The sequence below is a fragment of the Manacus candei genome, unplaced genomic scaffold, assembly GCF_025592945.1.
Source record: "Manacus candei isolate 608988 ecotype Guabito, Panama unplaced genomic scaffold, ASM2559294v1 h1tg000109l, whole genome shotgun sequence".
Taxonomy (NCBI): domain Eukaryota; kingdom Metazoa; phylum Chordata; class Aves; order Passeriformes; family Pipridae; genus Manacus; species Manacus candei.
Window position 1 is genome coordinate 1,891,894 of NW_026138157.1, and position 19,343 is coordinate 1,911,236.

Here is a 19,343-nt window from a genome sequence, read left to right on the forward strand (position 1 = left end):
GTCATGTGGGTTGTCATCGTGCACCCACCAGCAGCAGCAGCAAAAGCTCACCCCCACTCTGAGGCCAGCTCTGTTTCCACAAAAGGGAAAGCAACATTTTAACTCCCCACCAGTGCACTTGCAGAGGGAATTGGTGCTGGATCTCAGGCACAGCTAGGACAGGGTTGGGTTGTCTTCTTCCCAGCTCAGCTGTTTCCACCTTCTCTTGGGAGACTGAGTCCCTTCTCTTCCCTGACAGACTGAGGGAAAGCCTGGAGCCACCCTCTGGTTTCATGGCAAAGGTACACTTGGGAGCAGGAGTGTACCCGTGAAGGATGGTTCTGTCCTAGGACAATGCTGAAGGAGGATCCAGAACTTAACCTTGCTCTTCTTTTCTTGGAATAGCACCTGGCTGGAATTGGGGAATGGCTGGACCAGTCTCAACTTGATGCCTAGACCTTGTCAACATGTGACCTGGGAGGCTGGGAAGCATTTCGCATCATCCCGGGCCAGGGGATTGCATAGGAATTGGCTGCACAGGCCAGGTGCAACTCACTGTGCATCAATATTCAGCACAAAGAACAGAAATGTAATGTGTTTGTCCGTATTTTTTTATGTCTACTCCTCTATTCACCCTGCCATGGGTTCCCCTTGAAGCTGCAGGCACAAAAGACTGTTTTCCAGCTCTGAGATAGCTGTTATGCAAACTGGAGAGGCAGTGCAAGAGGATACTGTCCTTTCCCAATAACCTCTCTCAGGACTCTGCTGTTGCTCTGCAGAGGTGAAGGTGTTGGTAGAAAGCAGGTTGGGTACCCACTGCTAGAAACTGGCAGGCTGGAGAAGAAGGTGCCTGGCCAGATGATCCCTGGGTTAAGTCCTCAGTTACTGGGTATGGCAGGGTGCTGAGCATCTAGAGGGGAAATATTATTTAAAGCCAAATAGATGAAATAAATGAAAAAATTTACCTTTTTCTTTAACATGGGTTTTCTAGGGAAAAAAATTTCAAATATATTAAAATAGAGGTATTTCCCATTTAATCTGTTCTTGTCTTTTAGTATGGTCTATTGGCACCCTGTTCCATTTCTGGGTCATTCTACTATGGACTGTTTCAAATAGCTTAAATTAGTTACAGATTTATAAACAATTACATATTTATGTAAGATGAGGCATTTTTCTTAATATGCATTTAATGAGACAGAATTTGAACTGGCTACGGGTTTGGATTTTGTTGATTTTTATGGTGTTGCTACTCATTTATTTTATGGGCTCTGGGGAGTCGATGCTAAAATTGAGAGCTTGTAAGAGGTTATAAAAGAAAAGAACAGACATATTTTTCATGGCCATCTGAATAGCTAGATTGAAGGGAAAAAAAAAGAATGCTTTTTATTCACATCTTTGGCAATTGTTTTTCCTCGGTGCTGGACTCGGACATGGGGACCTGTATTTTTTTTCTCATGGGCTTTTCTCTGTAGCACCTCACCAGTGCAGGTGAGAACATCTTTATCTGCAGCCCAAGGAGTGGGGGGCTGTCGCTATCCCCCCCTTAGGGACTGGGTCATACAAAGGGGAGGCTGTGAACACCCAGGAGCCCAAGCAGAAAGCCCCAAGACCCCAGTCATGGGAGTGCCTCTCTGTATGTTTAAAGCATTGTTCCTGCTACCGTCTGTCAAAGCTGCAGGTACCTGGCACCACTGTAAATCAGATTTTCAGGTCTTCAGCAGGCAGCCAGAGTGGAAAGAAAACACATTCATGGGCCACCTGCGGTCAAACACCATGGAGGTCCAGACACAGATTTGCACAAACCAGTTCCTCATGACGGGGATGGTCTGAGTACCCAGCAAGACAAAAGCTCAAACTCCTTCTGTGTGGTTGATTGCACATCTCACATGCATCACTTCCAGCCCCTGGTTTTATAAAAAAGGTCTTGAAAGGAGAGGAAACAGCTGGCGAATAATACATTGTGTACCCTCCCGGTTGTACTGCAGCCTCTCAGCTTGTCTGCAGGCAGGGTTATCTGTACCACCACGAGCCATTCCCCCAACACTGCTGGAAACAAAGGCTCCTTTTCTGCAGCTGTTTATCCAAGGGACATAGAGAGAGCTGCAGGAGGAGCTGGGGAAATAGCAGTGGTATGAGATCCCACCCAGTGTGATCCCTCCTCAGGGAACAGAGGCATCCCTGGGCAAGGAGGGCTTGGGACTCATAACCACATTCCAAGTTTATCTGCCAGCTCTGTTCCTCTCACTACCAAGTCTTCTTCCAACTTATAATGACCCATCTTCCTGTATCAGAGACTGCTTGTGAATTTGGTAACAAACCTGAAGTTATGAAGATTAAAGACTTATGACAATTAAAGAAACAACAATAGGACAGGAAGAAACACCCTCAAGTTGTGCCAGGGAAGGTTTAGATTAGATATGAGGAACAATTGCTTCACTGAAAGGGTGATCAGGCATTGAAACAAGCTGCACAGAGAAGTGGTGGAGTCACTGTCCCTAAAGGTGTTAAAAAGATGTGTAGATGTGGCTCTTAGGGACATGGTTTAGTGGTGGACTTGGCAGTGCTGGGTTGATGATCTTAAAGGTCTTAAAGATCTTTTTCCAACCTAAACAACTCTATGATTTTAAGCAAATGAGCACAGTGGGGGGGAAAAAAAGGCTCCAGGAACATTTTGAAGGGTAAAGAGTGGGGCTAAGCATTGCAGGATGTAAAGGAGACAAGGACAGACTCTTGCCAGGAGCCAGGGCTGTGCTGAAAAGTTGAGTAGAAGTTGAGGATGCCCCTAGAGGATGTCACACTGCCCTGGTACCTACCAGCACCTTCTACCTGGAGTTGTGTAGCACAGACTAGCCCTGGGGGATGTGGCAAAAAGTGCACTAGCTCCAGGGAATGTATTTTGGGGAAACCCTCCAAGCAGGAATGAGCCATTCCCCAGGACAGGGCTGCCAGGCAGGGCAACCATGCTACTTATGTTGTGCTGAGGACCCAACCATCTTGCTTCCAGCTCACCCTGAAGTGGTAGAAAGTTCTGATACTGCACCTCCCAGCCCATAACTCACACATCTTTTAGTCCAGTGACACCCTACTGTATTTTTGCCATCACATGCAGTGCTGCAGATGTTGCCAGAGTCTCTCTTGGGGAATGTTTCTCCAGTATAACTTTAGATGTAATTAAAGAAAAGGACTCCTAACAGCTAGCTGCCCCAATTAGCCTGCAGCACGGATGGAGACTAGGGAGAGGTTTGCAAGTGGTTTTTACAGAGTTGCAGTAAAAAGCTGTTTCCTCTGACATCCAAGCAGTTTCCTGTGGGAGCGAGCCAGGCACAGCCACGACGCTGTGCAGAGGGTCACAGGCTCTGTATCCAGGCATGACTGCTCCGGGCAGGGGGTGAGGGGAGGTGGGCAGGCAGCCTCACAGTGCTCTCTGAGCCAGACCCCCCGAAAAAGGCCGGGGGAACAGCCCCCAGCGCCAGCCAATGCTGCTCTTCGTGAACTGCACAGATGCAACGAGAGGGAGAATGTTGGTTGAAATCCTCACAGACTTTATGCTAATTCACCAAAGAGCATTTTAGACCTTACATGGACACTTAATCGAGTGGGAGAGACAGCGGCGAACACGACATTTAATTATGGGAAAGAAAAACGAAGTCTTTTACCCTGCATTTGGCATTCTCCCAGCACACAGAGTTAATTGTTAGGAGGGTATATTAGAAGGCAATGAAGGAGAAGATTGAAAACCCTGATTATGCCGAGGTCCTGAAAATGCTGAATTTATTGAATTTCACATGAGAAAACACAGTCTGTGCTAAGCTGAGGGCTGTGCCAGCAGCCAGCTAAAGCTCAGGAGGTCTGTATGTGCATGTAAGAGGGGAACAAAGCTTCATGAACAAAGCTTTACTGCTTTATGAGCCTCTGCCAACTACTGGTCAAGCCCCACTGTGTCCCTAAAATGGAGCAGGTCAATACATGCTCGGGTAGATGCCCTTGGTGTAGGTGATGCACAAGGTGGGCAGCAGACCTTGGTGTAGGTGGTAAACGCAGTGGGCACACTTTGGTGTAGGTGATGAACAAGGCCAGTACATTTCTCAGGAGCTCAATTTTCCTTTAGAAAAGGATCTAACCAGGTAAAGTTAGAAAGGGCATTTCATCTGTGACCTCTGTGTAGTACCTTTACCTGCAATTGCCTAAATTCAGTTAGAGTCTGCAGCAACAGAAAGCCCAAATGCTTTGGTAAGTACTGGCACAGATGCCTTTAAGAGAACAAGAGCTGTGGGGCTGGATCAGGTGAAGGTCCATCCATCCTGGGTGCACCCAGAGGAGGGGGTACTACAAGAACAGAGAATCAATAAAAATGTTTCCCCCAAAACTCCCACTACCTCCAACAGTTTCATTCTTAGGCACATCCTTGGGCTGTAGTGTTGCCTCAGTATTCCTCAGCAAGTTTCTCCATTAATTTTTTCAGTTGTCCCTTGAACCATTTAAACTTTTAGCCCCCTTTTTCTTCTGTCTTATCATGGCTGAGGGGCAAAACTGCTGTCTGGTGCTGACCCGTGGATGTATTTGTTATACCAATACCTGTGGCCTAACACATCCCCCTGGGAAACTCCCCAGGTTGGGCCTCACAAAGAAGTGCCAATAATTGCCAATTCCTCCATGCCATTAACAACCCCATCTGCGTCTACTGAAAGTCAGTAGAATTTTCTCTGAATCTTAGCAGAGCAAGATGCCTTCTTTTTTCCCATTTTTCTTAACATGAAAATCCACGTGGATAAATGAGCTCCAGCTAGTGGGGCACCTGCAGTAGCTGTCACTGTGCTGCAGGGGGGAACCTTCGGCTGCCGATACATTCGCAGCTGCTACAAGTTGGAACAGGCACCGCAAGTCAACTTTGGCCGGAACGTGGGTGGGAAGAGCCCTGGTGATTTGTACCGTGGTCCCAATTTAATTACAACAAGCTTCTTGGTTTTCTAGTTTTAAATAGCTTAGCGAGAAGAGCCGTAAAGATAAAAATCATTAAAAAAAAAAAATACTGAAACAATCTGACATTTGGGGTAAGGCAGCCAAAACTGTTGGTTTGCGTCTCTCAGAGCATGTGATTTTTGTGCCTGACCAATGTCACCGGAAAACCTGAATCTGCCTCATGGAAACAGAAGCAGGCTGTTGCTACAGAAGGGGTAGTCCTGCAGAAAATGCTATTTTCTAGCTCCTAGTGGAGTGCAGTAACCTGGAAGGAACCCAAAATATTTATGTAACAGAGTGATGCACCCCTCACACTGGCAGCCAGGTAGGTGTCTCAGTTCAGAGAGCACCTGGCACACACTGAGCTCTGAAGTGAACCTCAGCAGCTCCGATGGGGGTTAAGCTCAGTGTCGAGCCAGCCCCAGGCTGCTGCTCTGGGTGGCTGTTGCAGGCCACACGTCCCTCGGGGCCAGCCTGAGGACACCCACCTCCCGGGATGAGGAGCTGAGACAGGACAGCACCACACCGAGCATCGATTCGCTGATGGAGATCTCAGGGGAAACTGCTGAGCCAAGAAAAACAAATTGACAGCAGCTCCATCCTCAGCAGCCCAGCGCTCTTCCGTTTTTTGGCTTAGATTTATCAGGTGCCTCGACCCAGCTTGTGCTGAGCAGTGAGCACAAGCCAGCCGTGTTTATCAGGCTGCCGGTGGGCAGGAAGGAGCTCTGTGCCTGTGCCAGCCCACAGCCCGAGGGCAGAGCAGGAGAGGTGGTACCCAGGGGCTCTGGCTCAGCCCCACAGCTCTGCCTGCCTCATGCTGGCAGCCTCCGCCCCTCGTGATACAGCTTTTAGGTAAATAACAGTTTTGACCTTTTTTTTTTTAATGAGACAAGAATAAATCTCTCAATTAAAATGTCCATTATGCTGTTTAAAATTTTATTTAAAAACTTCCCACTGTTTTTTTTGACTACTTATCCCTCTCTCTGGAATTTTTTTGGTGAAACAATTTTCCACTTTAAGCCCTACAAACATTGTCTTGGGAGGCCCTCCTTGAGGAAGGGTCTGCCTGATCATTTGCATGAGTGTTTATCCCTGAGGCTGTTTCCAGCACTGCTGGGTAGTGCTCCAGGAGACCTGGCAACAACTCACCCCCAAGCTCTGGATGCCCTCAGTCACATCGGGTTTTCAAGAACCACATCAGTGCGGACGGCGCGCCAGGCACACAATGTCCTGCCCAGGTCAGCAGGAGTAACATGTGAGCCCACACCTCTGGGCAGGTCATACAAGTGGAAATGAAGGTTAGAAAAGTGCAGAATCCAGAGAGCAGTTAAACATGGGTGAGTAGATTCCTCCGTTTTCAAGGACTGAGGTCAATTGTTTGCCTTAATTTGCAGCAAACACCACACTTCAGATCTCTGTTGCTGTCAATGCAAGTGTCCTCAGAGAAATCCAGGAATACCTCTGCATGTAAGGAAGGAGAGGTCTCAAGACAGCATGGGTTCATCAGTGGAAAGACAGTGAGACAAAGCCAGGCCTCACTAAAAAAGAAAAGGAAAAATAAAATAATTTTTCCTTAAAAAAAAAATCTCAGAAAAAAAGGCACCCCAATTACAATACTTAAAATGTTCAAGCTGAAGATTGAAAGACTGGCCTCCAGAAGGACATTTTCCTGTTCCCTGTACCACAAGCAGAGCATGATTTCAGTTCATCAGTGGCTGAGCCACTGCATGATAAAACTCGCTGATGAACAAGCTACTTTAAAAGCAATGGAGCTTTGTCCTCTTAGTGGCTCAGCTCCTGCAGTGTCTCTAAAATGTTTGTTTATAAGTGGGAAATGACTAAACAGCCTGTATAGAAATGAGGGCAGTTGAGGCTCCAGCTTTGGGAAGTTTCCCATGGCGTCAGGCAGACGGGGCTGGGGAACCCTCATGAGAGCATGGGCTGGAGGCAGCAGTGGATGCAGCTCCATCCTCACCGCTGCAGGTGACCCAAAGACTTCAGCTTCTGACATCTGCTTCAGCCCACTGGAGCCCTGAGAGTAAGCCTGAATGTTCCATCCCACTGCTCTGACCTCGCCTCACCTCTCCCTACACCACCATCCACACACTCCTGCTAAAAAAACCCCAGCCCTCAGACATGCTTAGTCTCTCAGAGCACAAACCAAGCATCAGAGAACCATTCCCTTTTTCCCCAGACAACAAAAGCTGGAAGTGGCAGCACCAAGAAGGCTTACCTTGCCTCTACATCTCCACAAGCTGTCAACTCTGAAACCTAATGATGGTGCTAACACAGCAGCTATCTTTGGCTTGCTTCCAGGGACCAGTGCAGTGGGCTACCAACTGCAGTCGGCTTGTGCCACCATCCTGCACTCCTTCCACAAAGCCCCAGCCCTCCAGAGGACACAGTCAGCTTATCCCAAATGCTTGCCATGGCATAGCCACTACAGTGTGCCAGAGACTGAAAACCTGTAGGGTCACCTCTGTTGTAGGACAAATTAAACCCACACAGCACGACCTTGTCTTACTCACTAAGAACAGCCCAGACATTGGGAACAACTGATCAGCACCCTCTGGGTGACCATGGATGCCAGCCATAACTTAAGAAAAGCTGCTTTTATTCTACACAAGCAAGCAAAGACCTTGAACTCTTATCAGGCACTTATCACCAAGACAACCAAGAAAGGTGCTTGAACCCTGGCCAGTATATTTTTCTTTCTGCTTCACAGAACACATGAATTGCAAGGGCAGGCTGCCTCCAGGAGCACTTGAGCCTCGGAGACAGCAGTAAGATTTCCAGGGTAAACTGATACAAAATCTTACATTTCCTGTGGGTTTAACCCAGACACAAGTCTAAGAGATCTCAAATGCTGACATCACTTAAGAAACCAAACCAAACAAAACCCAACCCAACCCAACTCAATGGCATTACATCTCCCAAGCACAGGCATTACTCCAAGGCTTACATTCCTCTAGCACACCGATACATTAGCCCCAACCCACTTTCCTCAGTAGTTTAAGCTGAAACACCTGGCTGTAAACTGGGACACAGGATTCTGCTATCCCTGATTTTGGGGCAGGAGAGTGGGGCTAAAGGCTGGCAGCAACAGAGAAGAGATGTGAAGAGGGGAGCCTGAGTATTTTGTCTGTCTCCTGCAATGCTCCTTATCATGAGTGAAAGTCCCACTTGCATGGTTGGGTGTTTCAGGAGATGCTGCTGTACCCATCACCGAGTGAGCTGCCACACATCAGCACTCCCAAAAGCCACCAAACAACCCTCACCTGAGAGGGACCACGTTGGTGTGTGTGGGGTACACAGGTGGGCTGGAGGGCCAGCACAGGCACCAGCTCTGCCCAGACCTGCAGCTCTGCAAAAAACTCTGAAGGAGCCCAAAACCTTGTCCAAGTGTTCTTCACACTTTTCTGCAATAAAAATCCTCCAAACACACTGTTCAGGTCAGTGGTGGCTGCTCCACTGTGGGCAGCCCTGCTGCTGAGACGGAAAGTGATGGTGAGCCCAGTGAGCCTGTCCTGGTCCCAGTATCCAAGTAGGGCTACAGGAGAGGTCCAGGGAGCAGAGCCAAAGGGGAGGAGATCACTGGGGCCCCTACACAGCTCAGGTAGGGGCAGGGAGCAAGCCAACCTTTGTCCTGTGCTTAGCAGCTGGGCTTCACTATTTACACGTGACTTATTTTTGTCATGTATCTCATCTCCCCATTACCTTACATCATCTTTTTAGACCTTTTTTATTTCTGATTTCTGATCTGGAGGCATCAAAAAACACTGGCAACACTTTGGAAAAATCATTACTCCCATTTCCCTAAATTGCATGTGGAGGAGCAGAGGAAAATGCTGTCAAGGAGAGCTGCACCCTAATGCCCCAGCCACTTAATAAGCCATGAGTAGACATACTAATAGACAAATCTGATCAGGCAATTACAATTGCAAAAGCAATGCTTCCAAATAGAAAGTTGCATAAAGCAATGCCAGTGCTGAATTCAGCGGGTAAAAGGCATTGCTATCCTGGTTCTGAGCACCTTCATATGCACATAATTATCTATCACCTCCACGTAGGGGATAGCTACTGATTTAGAAAAAGAAAAAGCAAACGGAAAGACCCTACTGTGAACTCTCTATGGTTTAACCTCATGATTGTACTTGGATTTGAAAACTTAATTAGAAAATAATTACAGAGAAACCGGAAATATTACAGAGGCCTCATCACCAGACCCGGGAGGTTTTCTTGGCAGCAGAGCAGCAGCAGGCAGCGCTAGAAGACTTCTGACTACTTTTTTTACAAAGCAAAAGGGAAAGACAGACTCTTTCTAAACACCACTTCGCATCAAAAAGGCTTTTGACTGATAATCCAATCTCTTTTTTGACAGAAACAAGGCAGGTTTCCTGTTGGGATGTAGGCCACAAAGCTATGGAGGCTGCAGTCGCTGTTAGAGTTAACTGCTGCACCGCAGCCGCTTCCCACTGAAGGAAGCTCACGGCAGAGCTGCCCTCTTTCTTCATCCCTGTTTGTTATTTCAACAGCCCCAGCGGCAGCCAAGAGCAGTGAGAATGAACAAATGGGAATAAAAATAAGTCCTCTAAGACACGCAAAGCATTAGCCAATTCTTTTTTTAATCCTTCTGCTTGGCCTTATATCTATTGTGTTTTACGATTCAAATGGCGGAGAAGTTTATACAGCAAAGACAGATCAAATCAACCCTTGGGTGAGCATTATACTGTATGTACTGGCCTCTAAACAAAAGTGAGGTGGCTGCTTTTCTTTGTCTTAGACAGGAGTTTGTCCTGTAACAGGCTACGAGGTCAGAACAGTTCCATGCTGAACACCAGGATCTGAGCAGCCACACACGCCACCACAATTAAATATACACTAATCACAGGTGAACTCAAATCTTTTAGGCCCAATGGTTGAATAGATAATTCCTGAGTCGCAGAGCCCTGCTCACATCCCAGCTATAAATGCCTTGGGGGAAAAAAAGGTAATGCTCCCCGTGGCAACCCAAGCATTTACACAGTGAAGCTACTGCAGCACAAAAATATCTCTCTGCTTTGCTCCAAAGAGGCTCCATCCCCCCAGATCTTATCTAGAGAAGGGGATCTACATAGCTCTGATGAGTACAGCCTGCTCCAGAAACCAGGAGCCTGTGAATGTACCGCTCACACTATGTACCTACACATCCCTCGGCTTTATGCAGAGCCATTTTGGCATTCCCAGCAGCATCCCTTGGAATTAGGGTGCCACTGCATCAGCAGTCCTGGGGCCCTGCAGCCTGAAGAACCACAGGTTTCATTCAGGTCAATTATAGCACATTATAAATAGAGGATCCTGCTTGTTTTGGAACTGACACATAGCGAGCGGCAGGTTCTGCTTCTGCAAATAGCCTGGGAGCTGGTAAGGACAGGCTCACGTCAGCTGGCCTGAGAAGTGCTGGGGTTAAAATGACACCAACAGGGAGCCAGGAGGTGTCCCCAGCCTGGCCAGAAACTGTAGTGGATAAGCCTGGGTGGATAAGATCAGTGGGGTCAGGCTCTGCGCAAAGCCTTTGTCCTACTTATCTGTGGGAAAACTGAGCTTTCATCCTGCACCTCCCTCAAGTCTTTTAAGTTAGCAAACTTTAATAATCACAGGTACACTTTTATGGATGAGCAGATGATTTTGTAATTATTTTAAGATGTACAATTCAAAAGCAGACAACTCATTGTTTCTTATGGAGCCAGAGGGCAACAAATTCTCACTGAATTCAATCAGGCACCTGCTCAGAGCAATTTCCACTGGGGAAGGCAACCCATTCTCTAATTGTAAAACACTGCTTCATTTTTCTAACCTTTGAATATTATTGATTTTTTTTTTCAGGTGCAGAGAGGGAAATGCCAAGTGTGATGTCAGCAGGCAGCATTACACGGCACAATTGCTCTTTCCAAAATCTGAATGCCAGCTGAAGCAGGACTGGATATTGCATGATAAGAGACAAGCTGTGCTGTGCATATTTGGGGCAATGGAGGCAAGGGTTTGACCCCCTGAGCCCTTGGGGTTTGCTCTGCCAAGGCCAGGTTGCTATATCATTATGATAAGGGTAATCCTGTTAGGCAAACACATCACACAAATAGTCATTCCTGATTGCAGACCTTGTCTAGGCAAATCTAACCCTGAGTTAAAAATGTGCTAAATGTGCAGTCCTGTGACATAGTACACCAGGGGCTGAGAGTGATACATGGGGGCTTCTGTGCCCCAGGACCCCCATGCAGGCACTCTCTGAGGCTCGGGCTAATTCCTGGAAGTGTCTAAAAATTGCAACAGAATAAGTTCCCTCTCTTTCCCCTTCACTTCTTGTGTACAAGAGGACAGATGACTCTTATGTCAGGCTGTTTTGCTTCTATATTTATGTCCTGCCTGAGGCTCACAATGTTCAGCTCAGATGCAATCCAGTCTGGTTGTATTAATACATCTGGGAAAATATTTTTAACAACCAACATCAAGCTGAAGGCCAAAATCCTTCACAGGCGCCAGGAGCTCTCTGACCCCTCTCGAACGCTTGCTTACGAAACAGAAAGGCTCCCCAAAGGGTACTTTTCAGTCTTTTAAGGGACAACTACACATTTCAGCTTTCCTCTGCAACATGAGGGATGAAATTTAATCTCTGCTGCAGTTCTGGGGGTTTCTCCAAGTTTCCAAAAGGATGAACGTGGCTCTTTTATTACAGGTGTCAAAATCAAGGCTTAATGAGGGGTGGCCCACGAACCCAGTCAAAGTGAAGAGGACACTGATGACAGCCTGTGAGCATCCCTGAGGGCTTGTGAGACAGCTGCAGCTAAAAGATCTCATCACCTTGCTGTCCGTCTCACTTCTGCAAAACCACTTTTCTCTATCGAGGAACCAGAATAAAAAATAAGTTTCAAAGCCTTAAAAACTGGGTTGTCCCACCAAGTGAACAATGACAGCCTCAAAAAATCCGTGACACCAACTGAGCTGCTTATTCAGCCTCCCATTAGCTGGGACTGATGTTTGGCAGTGGTCAACCCTCACACCATATACTTCCTCCAGAGTTGGTTGAGACATTTCCTTTCCAAAACAAAGTGTATCAGAGCATCACTTGGGCTCCCAAGAATTACAGATGGGTAAGGTTGGAAGGGACCAGTGGAGATCATCTAGTCCTGCTCAAGCAGAGTCTCCTGGAACACATTACTCAGGATTGTGTCCCAACAGCTTTTAATATCTCCAGGGAAGGAGACTCCTTAACCTCTCCGGGCAACCTGTTCCAGTGCTCAGTCACCAAGTATCATTTGGGATGCATATTTTTGGAATTCACTCAGCAGCAGCCAGGAAACAAAAGTAACAAGTGAAGACTTGCTCACTTTGTTGTTTCCAAAGCAGACCTTTTTTCATGCCGTGGGTCAGGATGGAGCTGACCCTATAATGCAGCAGAGAAAGCAAAGCAGCTGAAGTTATGGGCAACTCAGGCTCAGTGTGAAATGGTGATTCATACAAAATCAAGCAAGTAGAGAGTGACTGTAATACAAATGAAGACTGAGGAGGAAGAAGAAGTGGGTGCTGAGCAAGGCAGTGTGATGGTGAGTGGTGAGAACAGGGCGAGATTCAAGGCCACGACTCCTCCCCTGGATGGAGTGATGTTGTCTGGTGGTTCCAGCACAGGAGCCAGGAGCAGTGCCCCAACCCAGATCAGCACTGACACTGTAGCTTCTTCAGTGGTCTTGTTTCTCAAATGAAAATATTTTTGCACTTCCCAGGAAAACTTTTCACTCTCTTTCAAAGTGATTCAAGATTCTGAAATGAAAGGACAGTGTGATTTGTAACAGCCACTTCCCAGTATGCTCCCCTGAAAAAGGGAGATGGGGAAACAGGCACACAAAAGGCATGTGCATGATGGGTGTTACAGACCCAGGTCTGTAACCTGGGAGGGGAGTGCTCTCCTCTCTGCATCTGATGTGCAACACATATCTATGGTGAACTGCCCTCACTCACCACCATTTTTAGGAGGGAAAGGACAGCCCTGGGCAGCCTTCCTCGGCTTCCTTCCCATCCCTGGTGCTGCAGGTAGACAAGGTCCCTGCTGCCTCCTTCCCAGCTGCGTGCTCCAGAGATGACAGAAGCAAAGGGCCAGCTCCCAGCTCCTCAGACGGGGAACCAGCAGCAGAAGGGGAAACGAAACCAAAAGGTTTCTGGAGAAAATATTTGTGTAAGGCTTCCACGAGGTGTCAGCAGCAGCTATTATTCATCACAGCTGAATAGAGTGCCTGGGGCTGCCATCCACCTCCTCACATGGCTTGTCCTCACCAAAGGAGAACAAATCCTGTCTAGTGACTGCCAGCAGCTCTGTGCTATGTCTCTCTGCAGGATGACCAGCCTCAGTCCCCAGTCTAACACAGCAGAGCAGAGGGTTCCCCACACAGAGCCAGGACCTCAAGGACCAAAACAATACACTTGCATAATATCCATGACCTAAAGAACTTACCAGCTAAAACAGGACAGTTGAAGCAGCATTACAGCACTTCTTCTACAGACAAAATGCTGGTGGCACAGAGAGATTAAACTGGAGATCAGTGATGTACCTGCAGTAAGAGGGCGACACAGTGTGTATATTCCAGCCCAGTGCCCCTTGCTGCAAACCCCCAACTCTCCTCATTCCCTACACCTCTTTGAAGATGTTTAATTTTAGCTAAACAGGACGTTAGGCATTTCTCTCTAACTTGTTGACGAAGTCCCCAGAGGATTAAAGCAAAGTGGCAGCTCTGCTGCTCCAGCCCACCATGGGTCTGGAGCTGTTGTCCTAACTCTGCTGACCTTTGGTCCTGAGTCTGCCACCTTTGAGGGGAGACTGGTAAATATTCAGAGTCAAACCCATGCACAGAATCCTTGCAAGGACTGGAGTAAACCCCATATCCTTCAGCCCTGTTCAAGGATAAGGGATGTACTCTTCCCATTTTCATCACATGCTCAAACCCAGCACTAAACATTAACCATGTTCAGTGTGCTCCCTGATACTGCCTCTTTTCATTTGGTTTTTAATTACACCCACAGTCATGTCCGTTAAGTCAATATGATCCTGCCCTCAATTTAATGAAAGCCTCAGGAAGCAAATGACGTCTGCAACAAGAAATGGCAGAGCTTTTTCTGTCGTCCCATTACGTAGTTGGGGTTTCCGTAGCATTAAGAGGATTTTAGCTGGTCAATGGCTGGAGAAACCAAAGGATCAAGGTCCCAGATGAGGGTGAAGACAAAAATAGCTCTGAGAGGACACGTCACATTACTCGGAAGGGGTTGCACCAACAGAGTAATCTTCGTCATGTGCCAAGGAACCTGTGATAAGCCCTCTCATAGTCGGATCATTAGGAAGATCAGTTACTTAATTCAAGGTGATTAAAACCAGGCTGGACTTCAAACAAACAAGTCATGCCCATGGGGCTGCACAAAAAAATATATATATCTCAAAATTAAAACCTTTCTTGTTTCATTGCTAGTGCTGGGCACTCTATAAACAATTTTGGGGGCAAATAAAATCCAGTGTATCCCACAAAAAGGCTGCCTTTCCTACAAATGCATGTGAAAAACACATTTTGCAAACACGGGTCAGCCTATGGGTTACCCAGCTGTGAGGCTGCAAGGACTCACCACACTCTGGCCAATTTTTAAGCCAGTGCTAGGCCCAAAGCACCCTATGGTTGTAACTCTTTCCTCCACCTCTATAGGAGCGTTTGGCCTGCGAAAAAAAGTCCCACTTCCAAACCAAAGACATTACTTTCCTACACAAAAGGCAGTTTTGCTTTGCAACTGTGCTAATGCCCTGCCTTTGGACTCCAATACCATTTGGCTTGCCCAGGCATGTGTGGACGATGAGTAAAAACGCTGGGCAACTTGGCTAGTCACTACACCGGACATCCAAATCAATGACAATGTCCTGGCAATGAGGAGCAAAGGATACGGGCTTCATGGTTGCACGTGGCCATCTCCCAGAGCAGGTGGCACACAGAGAGGTGATGGGTACTGCTGCCATCAGCGATGGGTGGCAAGGCACAGGCAGGTGAGGCTGCAACAGACACAAAGGGAGGGCTGTAGAATCATCTATTTTTAAACCATTTCTCTTGATCCCGCACTTTGGCACAAATTGTCCCATGCCTGCAGTGATAGGACGTGACTGATATGTGAGTGCCCTGGTGACAGCAGGGAGTGGTGAAGCAGCTGCCTTTAATGAGTTTTCACCTGGAATCGGAAATGAGCGGTGAAAGAGGATTTTCCGTGCCGTGGCTGACATCCAAGACGCCAGGAGTCGTGGTGGATCCACGGGGATCCTCGGATGACGAATCGTGCTGACAAGCACTGGACGTAATTCTCTCCGGCAAAGCAGCTCAGCTCATGTTATCCTTCTTTTATTCCCTTCCTCAGATGTAGTCACCAAGAGTTTCTAAACATGACACTGGTGTGCAGTATCCTGCCTGGCTCACCCACCTGCCTGCATCCCCTCACACGGGACCCCTGGGGTTTGGTGTGAGCATCACGTGGCAGGGAAGAAGTTACAAAGCAAACCAAGCACAGTTTAAGCATTGTTTCCCTGGCTGAATGGTGGTTCAGAAGAGGCACGACAAAGGGGACGGCTGTTCCTCACCAGCTTCGTGCTCACTGGGGTCAAGGGGAGGGCTGGGAGCTCTGATCTCTCTCCCTGCCACCCCGAGCAGCTTCACAGAGAGGGCTGCAGGGAAGTGGGGCATTTCAGCCCATGTCTGGTGACTCCTCACAGTGTGTGGGATCATAGGTCGTACTGGGATGTATGGAAAGTATCTCCCATTCCAGCAGCAAACAGCAGCAGCTCAGTGCTGGTGAGGGGAATGTTGGGAAACCCCAAAGATGGAGAAACCAGAGCTGTCAGCCATGAACCCATCCGTGACTGGCATTGCCCACCTGCAGAGTCTGATCTTTCTGACTGAGCAGACAATGGCTGAAAGCAGGGCAGATACTGGGGTCAAACACAGTGAGAAGGAGGGAAATGCTCTGAACCCACCTGTGGAGATAAGGGTGGAGCAGATCCCAGGATTCGCTATAAGTAAGGAGGCCTTATGAGAGAGCAGATCCCAGTAATGCCGGCACTTGCTTTCCCAATGTGTGGCTGTTCCCTGTACACACACATTCTAGGGCCAAGGGACTGCAGGAGCCCAAGGGGAGTCCCTGGCGCAGGGCTGTAGGCAGAGCTGAGCTCACCCCACACCATGGCCATCTCTTTACCCTTCTGTAGCCAAAACCTTCAAGGCAAATGTCTGGGAGACATATGAGAGGGACAAGTTTAGCAACAAGCACATGTATGCACACGTGCGCCGGCTGAAGGGCAGTGCCAGTGCCAGGCTCCCGTCAGAGCCACTCAGGGGGGTGGGCAGGACAAGCCGAGGATTGGCACAGGCCAGGTTGGGCCCTGCCAGGATGGGGGGGTGTGACACCACCTGCCCTGCACCCATGTGCCCAGGCACTGCACATCTGCAGCCTCCTACATCCAGGAGCCCAGCTGTTCCACAGCCCCTGTGCACAGGTCTCGCTGTGGCCCAGATGCCACGTGCCCTTGACCCGTGTGTCCAGGCCCTGGTGTGCCCCAGGCACAGACTTAGGACCCTGTGACCCTGGGATCCTATGCTCTCTGCTCTCTTCATCCCTTATGCCCAGAACCCCATATCCCTAGCACCCTATGCCCCCAGGACACCATGCATCACGTACCTGGACTCCAAACCTCTGGGACCTCAGGAGCCCAGGACCCCAAGATCCTGTGCTCTCTGCTCCCTGCACCCCTTATCCCGAGAAACCCATATTCCCAGAACACCATACCCCCAGGACACCACGTACCTACACCCTGTATCTCTGGGACCTCAAGAGCCCATGACCTCGGGATCCTGTGCTCTCTGCATCCCTCATCTCTAGGACTCCATATCCCCAGGACACCATTTAACTGAACTCCATACCTCTGGGACCTCAGGAGCCCATGGTTCCCGTCCTGCTGAGACCCCACATCCCTGGCACCGCATGCCCCCAGACCCTCGCGACTCCATGCCCCCAGGACCCCCATGCCCCCAGGACCCCCATGCTCCCGGGCCCCGATGTCCCCAGACCCCGGGACCCCCACGCCATCGTAACCCCACGGCCCCAATCCCCGTCCCCCCCCCAACCCAGCCCCGGCAGCGCCGCCCCCGCCCCGCGGCATTCCCGCCCCGCCCCCCCGGGACTCCGCGCCCTCAGACAAGTTTCTTGGAACTTTGCCTGGCGTGACGCGCGCGCCGGCGCCGGGCCCCGTCCTCCCGGCGCAGCCAATGGGCGCGCGGGGCGCCGGGGCGGCGGCCAATCGGCGGCGGCCGGACAGTTCCCCGGTCCTGACCGACCTTCACCGCCCGCGCGGGGGGGCCATAAAAGGGCCCCGCGGCGGCGCGCGCCGCTCCCGCCTCCTGCCCCTGCGCTGCGGCGGACACGGCACGGGCGGCACTGCGGGACCGGCGGCACTGCGGGACCGGCGGGGAGGTGAGCGGGGGGACGGAGGGGCGAGGGGTCTCCGTGCGCTCGGGGGGAGGCCGTTTCTCCGTAGCGCACCGGCGTACGGGCGTCCTGCGCGCCGCGGGGAGGCCGTTTCCGCGTACCGGGTTCCCGTGCACCAGGATCGTGGGCGTCCTGTGCGCTGAGCGGAGGCCGTTCCCCTGTACCGGGTGCCCGTGCGCCGGGGACGTGGGCGTCCCGTGCACCGGGATACGGGTGTCTCCTGCACCGAGGTGCCGCGGCGGCTCGTTGTGCCCCGCGCCGGCCGGGGGGCGGGCCGGCCAGCCCCTGCCGCAGCCCCGGGAATCCTGTCAGCATCCCGGTACTGACCGCCCGTCCGCTCCCGCAGGTCCGGGCCGATGGTGGGAGGCAGCCCCCGGCGGAGCCCGGCCGCCCGCCATGCCCTGGAGCGTCCGGTGGGTCGGCGGCTGCGGCGCCCAGTCCCAGAAGCAGTGCAAGAAATCCTCCTTCGCCTTCTACCAGGCGGTGAGGGACCTGCTGCCCGTCTGGTTCCTGGAGGACATGCGGACCATGGAGGTCTTCCACTGGGAGGACGGGGGCAAGGTGAGCGTGTACTCGCCCTCGGAGGCGCTGCTGTACGCGCTGGTGCACGACCACCAGCCCTACGCCCGGCACCTGCTGACTAAGTTCCCCCAGAGCGCCCTGGCCGTGCCCAGCCAAAGCTTCAGCTGCTGCCAGTCGGCCCCGCACCTGGCCATGGCCGTCCGCTACAACCGCGTCCGGATCCTCTTCCGAATCCTCAAGGCCATCCAAGCCTTCCCGCCGGGCGACAGAGCCGGGCACCTGGACCGCCGAGGCTGCAGCCGCGTGGAGGGCGGCAAGACAGCCCTGCACATGGCCTGCGAACTGGTGCGGCCCGAGTGCCTGCTCCTGCTGCTCGGGCACGGAGCATCGCCCTCCCTGCGGGACAGCGCCGGGAACACCCCCGTCGACACCCTGCTGCAGCAGATCTCCCACATGCCGGCGGCTAACATGCGTGCCAAGCTCCTCTGCCTCGACTGCCTCTTTCTCTTCGTGCCTCAGGACCTCCAGTTTGCGATGAAACAGCAACTGTTGGACAACCGGCAGCAGTGGCAGGACCTCCTGGGGGAGAACAGGTTCCAGTGCCTGGTGGGCTTAGCTCCCCCCTCACTGTTTGTCGGAGCCATGCGTGTCTTGATCAGGACCATTTCACCTGAGCATTTCCCAGAGGCTCTGGACAATCTGCCTCTGCCTCATTTTCTAAAGCCTTTGGACTTGAAACTGGAAAGCTAGAAGGGCGGTATGAGAGCCTCCCGCTCACCTGACAGAAATAGACTTGGGCTAAAAGTGTATCAGTATACAAAGCTGCTAATGCAGTGGCCAAGTATCTGTTTTAATGAGAACTGTATTTTTAAAAGAATTATATCTGGCACTTTACAGTATATTTTATTTAAAGACCCTTGTGATGAGGTGAGGGCCATGCTGCATTTTATAAAGATGTTCTATAGCATGTACAAATGAGGGTATGTGGAAGAACATATTTGTAAATACATCTGAATAAACCAGTGGCAGATGTGATCAAAATACAAATCAAGCAACTGAAAACCCTGAACTGGCATGTGCCTTGGAAGAGCGTGTGCAGGGTGGGGGAGTATCTTTTTGTTAGGATTTCCCTGTTACATAAGCCTCGCCGTCCTGGAACAGGATGACTCCTTTTTTACAGCTCTCCTAATACATCTTGGCAGAGATGCGGGTTTTTTTTAAAGGCACAGATGAAAACTTCCTCATCTTGTACACAAGACCAAAGAGATGCCAGATACTGTTACAACTTCCCTAAACATGCCTGCCAGAGATGTGCATGTGAACAAAATATATTTTAAAATATGCATAAATAA

The 19,343-nt window shown here is 50.2% G+C and overlaps 1 protein-coding gene and 1 long non-coding RNA gene across 2 annotated transcripts; one reads left to right on the forward strand and one right to left on the reverse strand.

Annotated features, from left to right (window-relative positions):
- Positions 1-5,829: 5,829 nt before the first annotated feature.
- On the reverse strand, positions 5,830-16,993 carry LOC127461622 (uncharacterized). The gene is made up of 4 exons (XR_007900185.1): positions 15,962-16,993; positions 14,770-14,992; positions 13,421-13,517; positions 5,830-6,476 (listed from the first exon to the last, which is right to left on the reverse strand). It is a non-coding gene; the product is annotated as an uncharacterized LOC127461622 (long non-coding RNA).
- A 351-nt stretch (positions 16,994-17,344) lies between these two features.
- ANKRD9 (ankyrin repeat domain 9) lies at positions 17,345-19,343 on the forward strand. Its single transcript, XM_051769623.1, has 2 exons — positions 17,345-17,454; positions 17,816-19,343. Exon 2 carries the CDS (start codon positions 17,866-17,868, stop codon positions 18,739-18,741), a length of 876 nt encoding a protein of 291 aa, XP_051625583.1. The 5' UTR covers positions 17,345-17,454; positions 17,816-17,865; the 3' UTR covers positions 18,742-19,343.

What these genes read in the sequence shown, in the direction of transcription:
- ANKRD9 (XM_051769623.1), top strand. Translation starts at nt 17,866, where the DNA reads ATGCCCTGGAGCGTCCGGTGGGTCGGCGGCTGCGGCGCCCAGTCCCAG.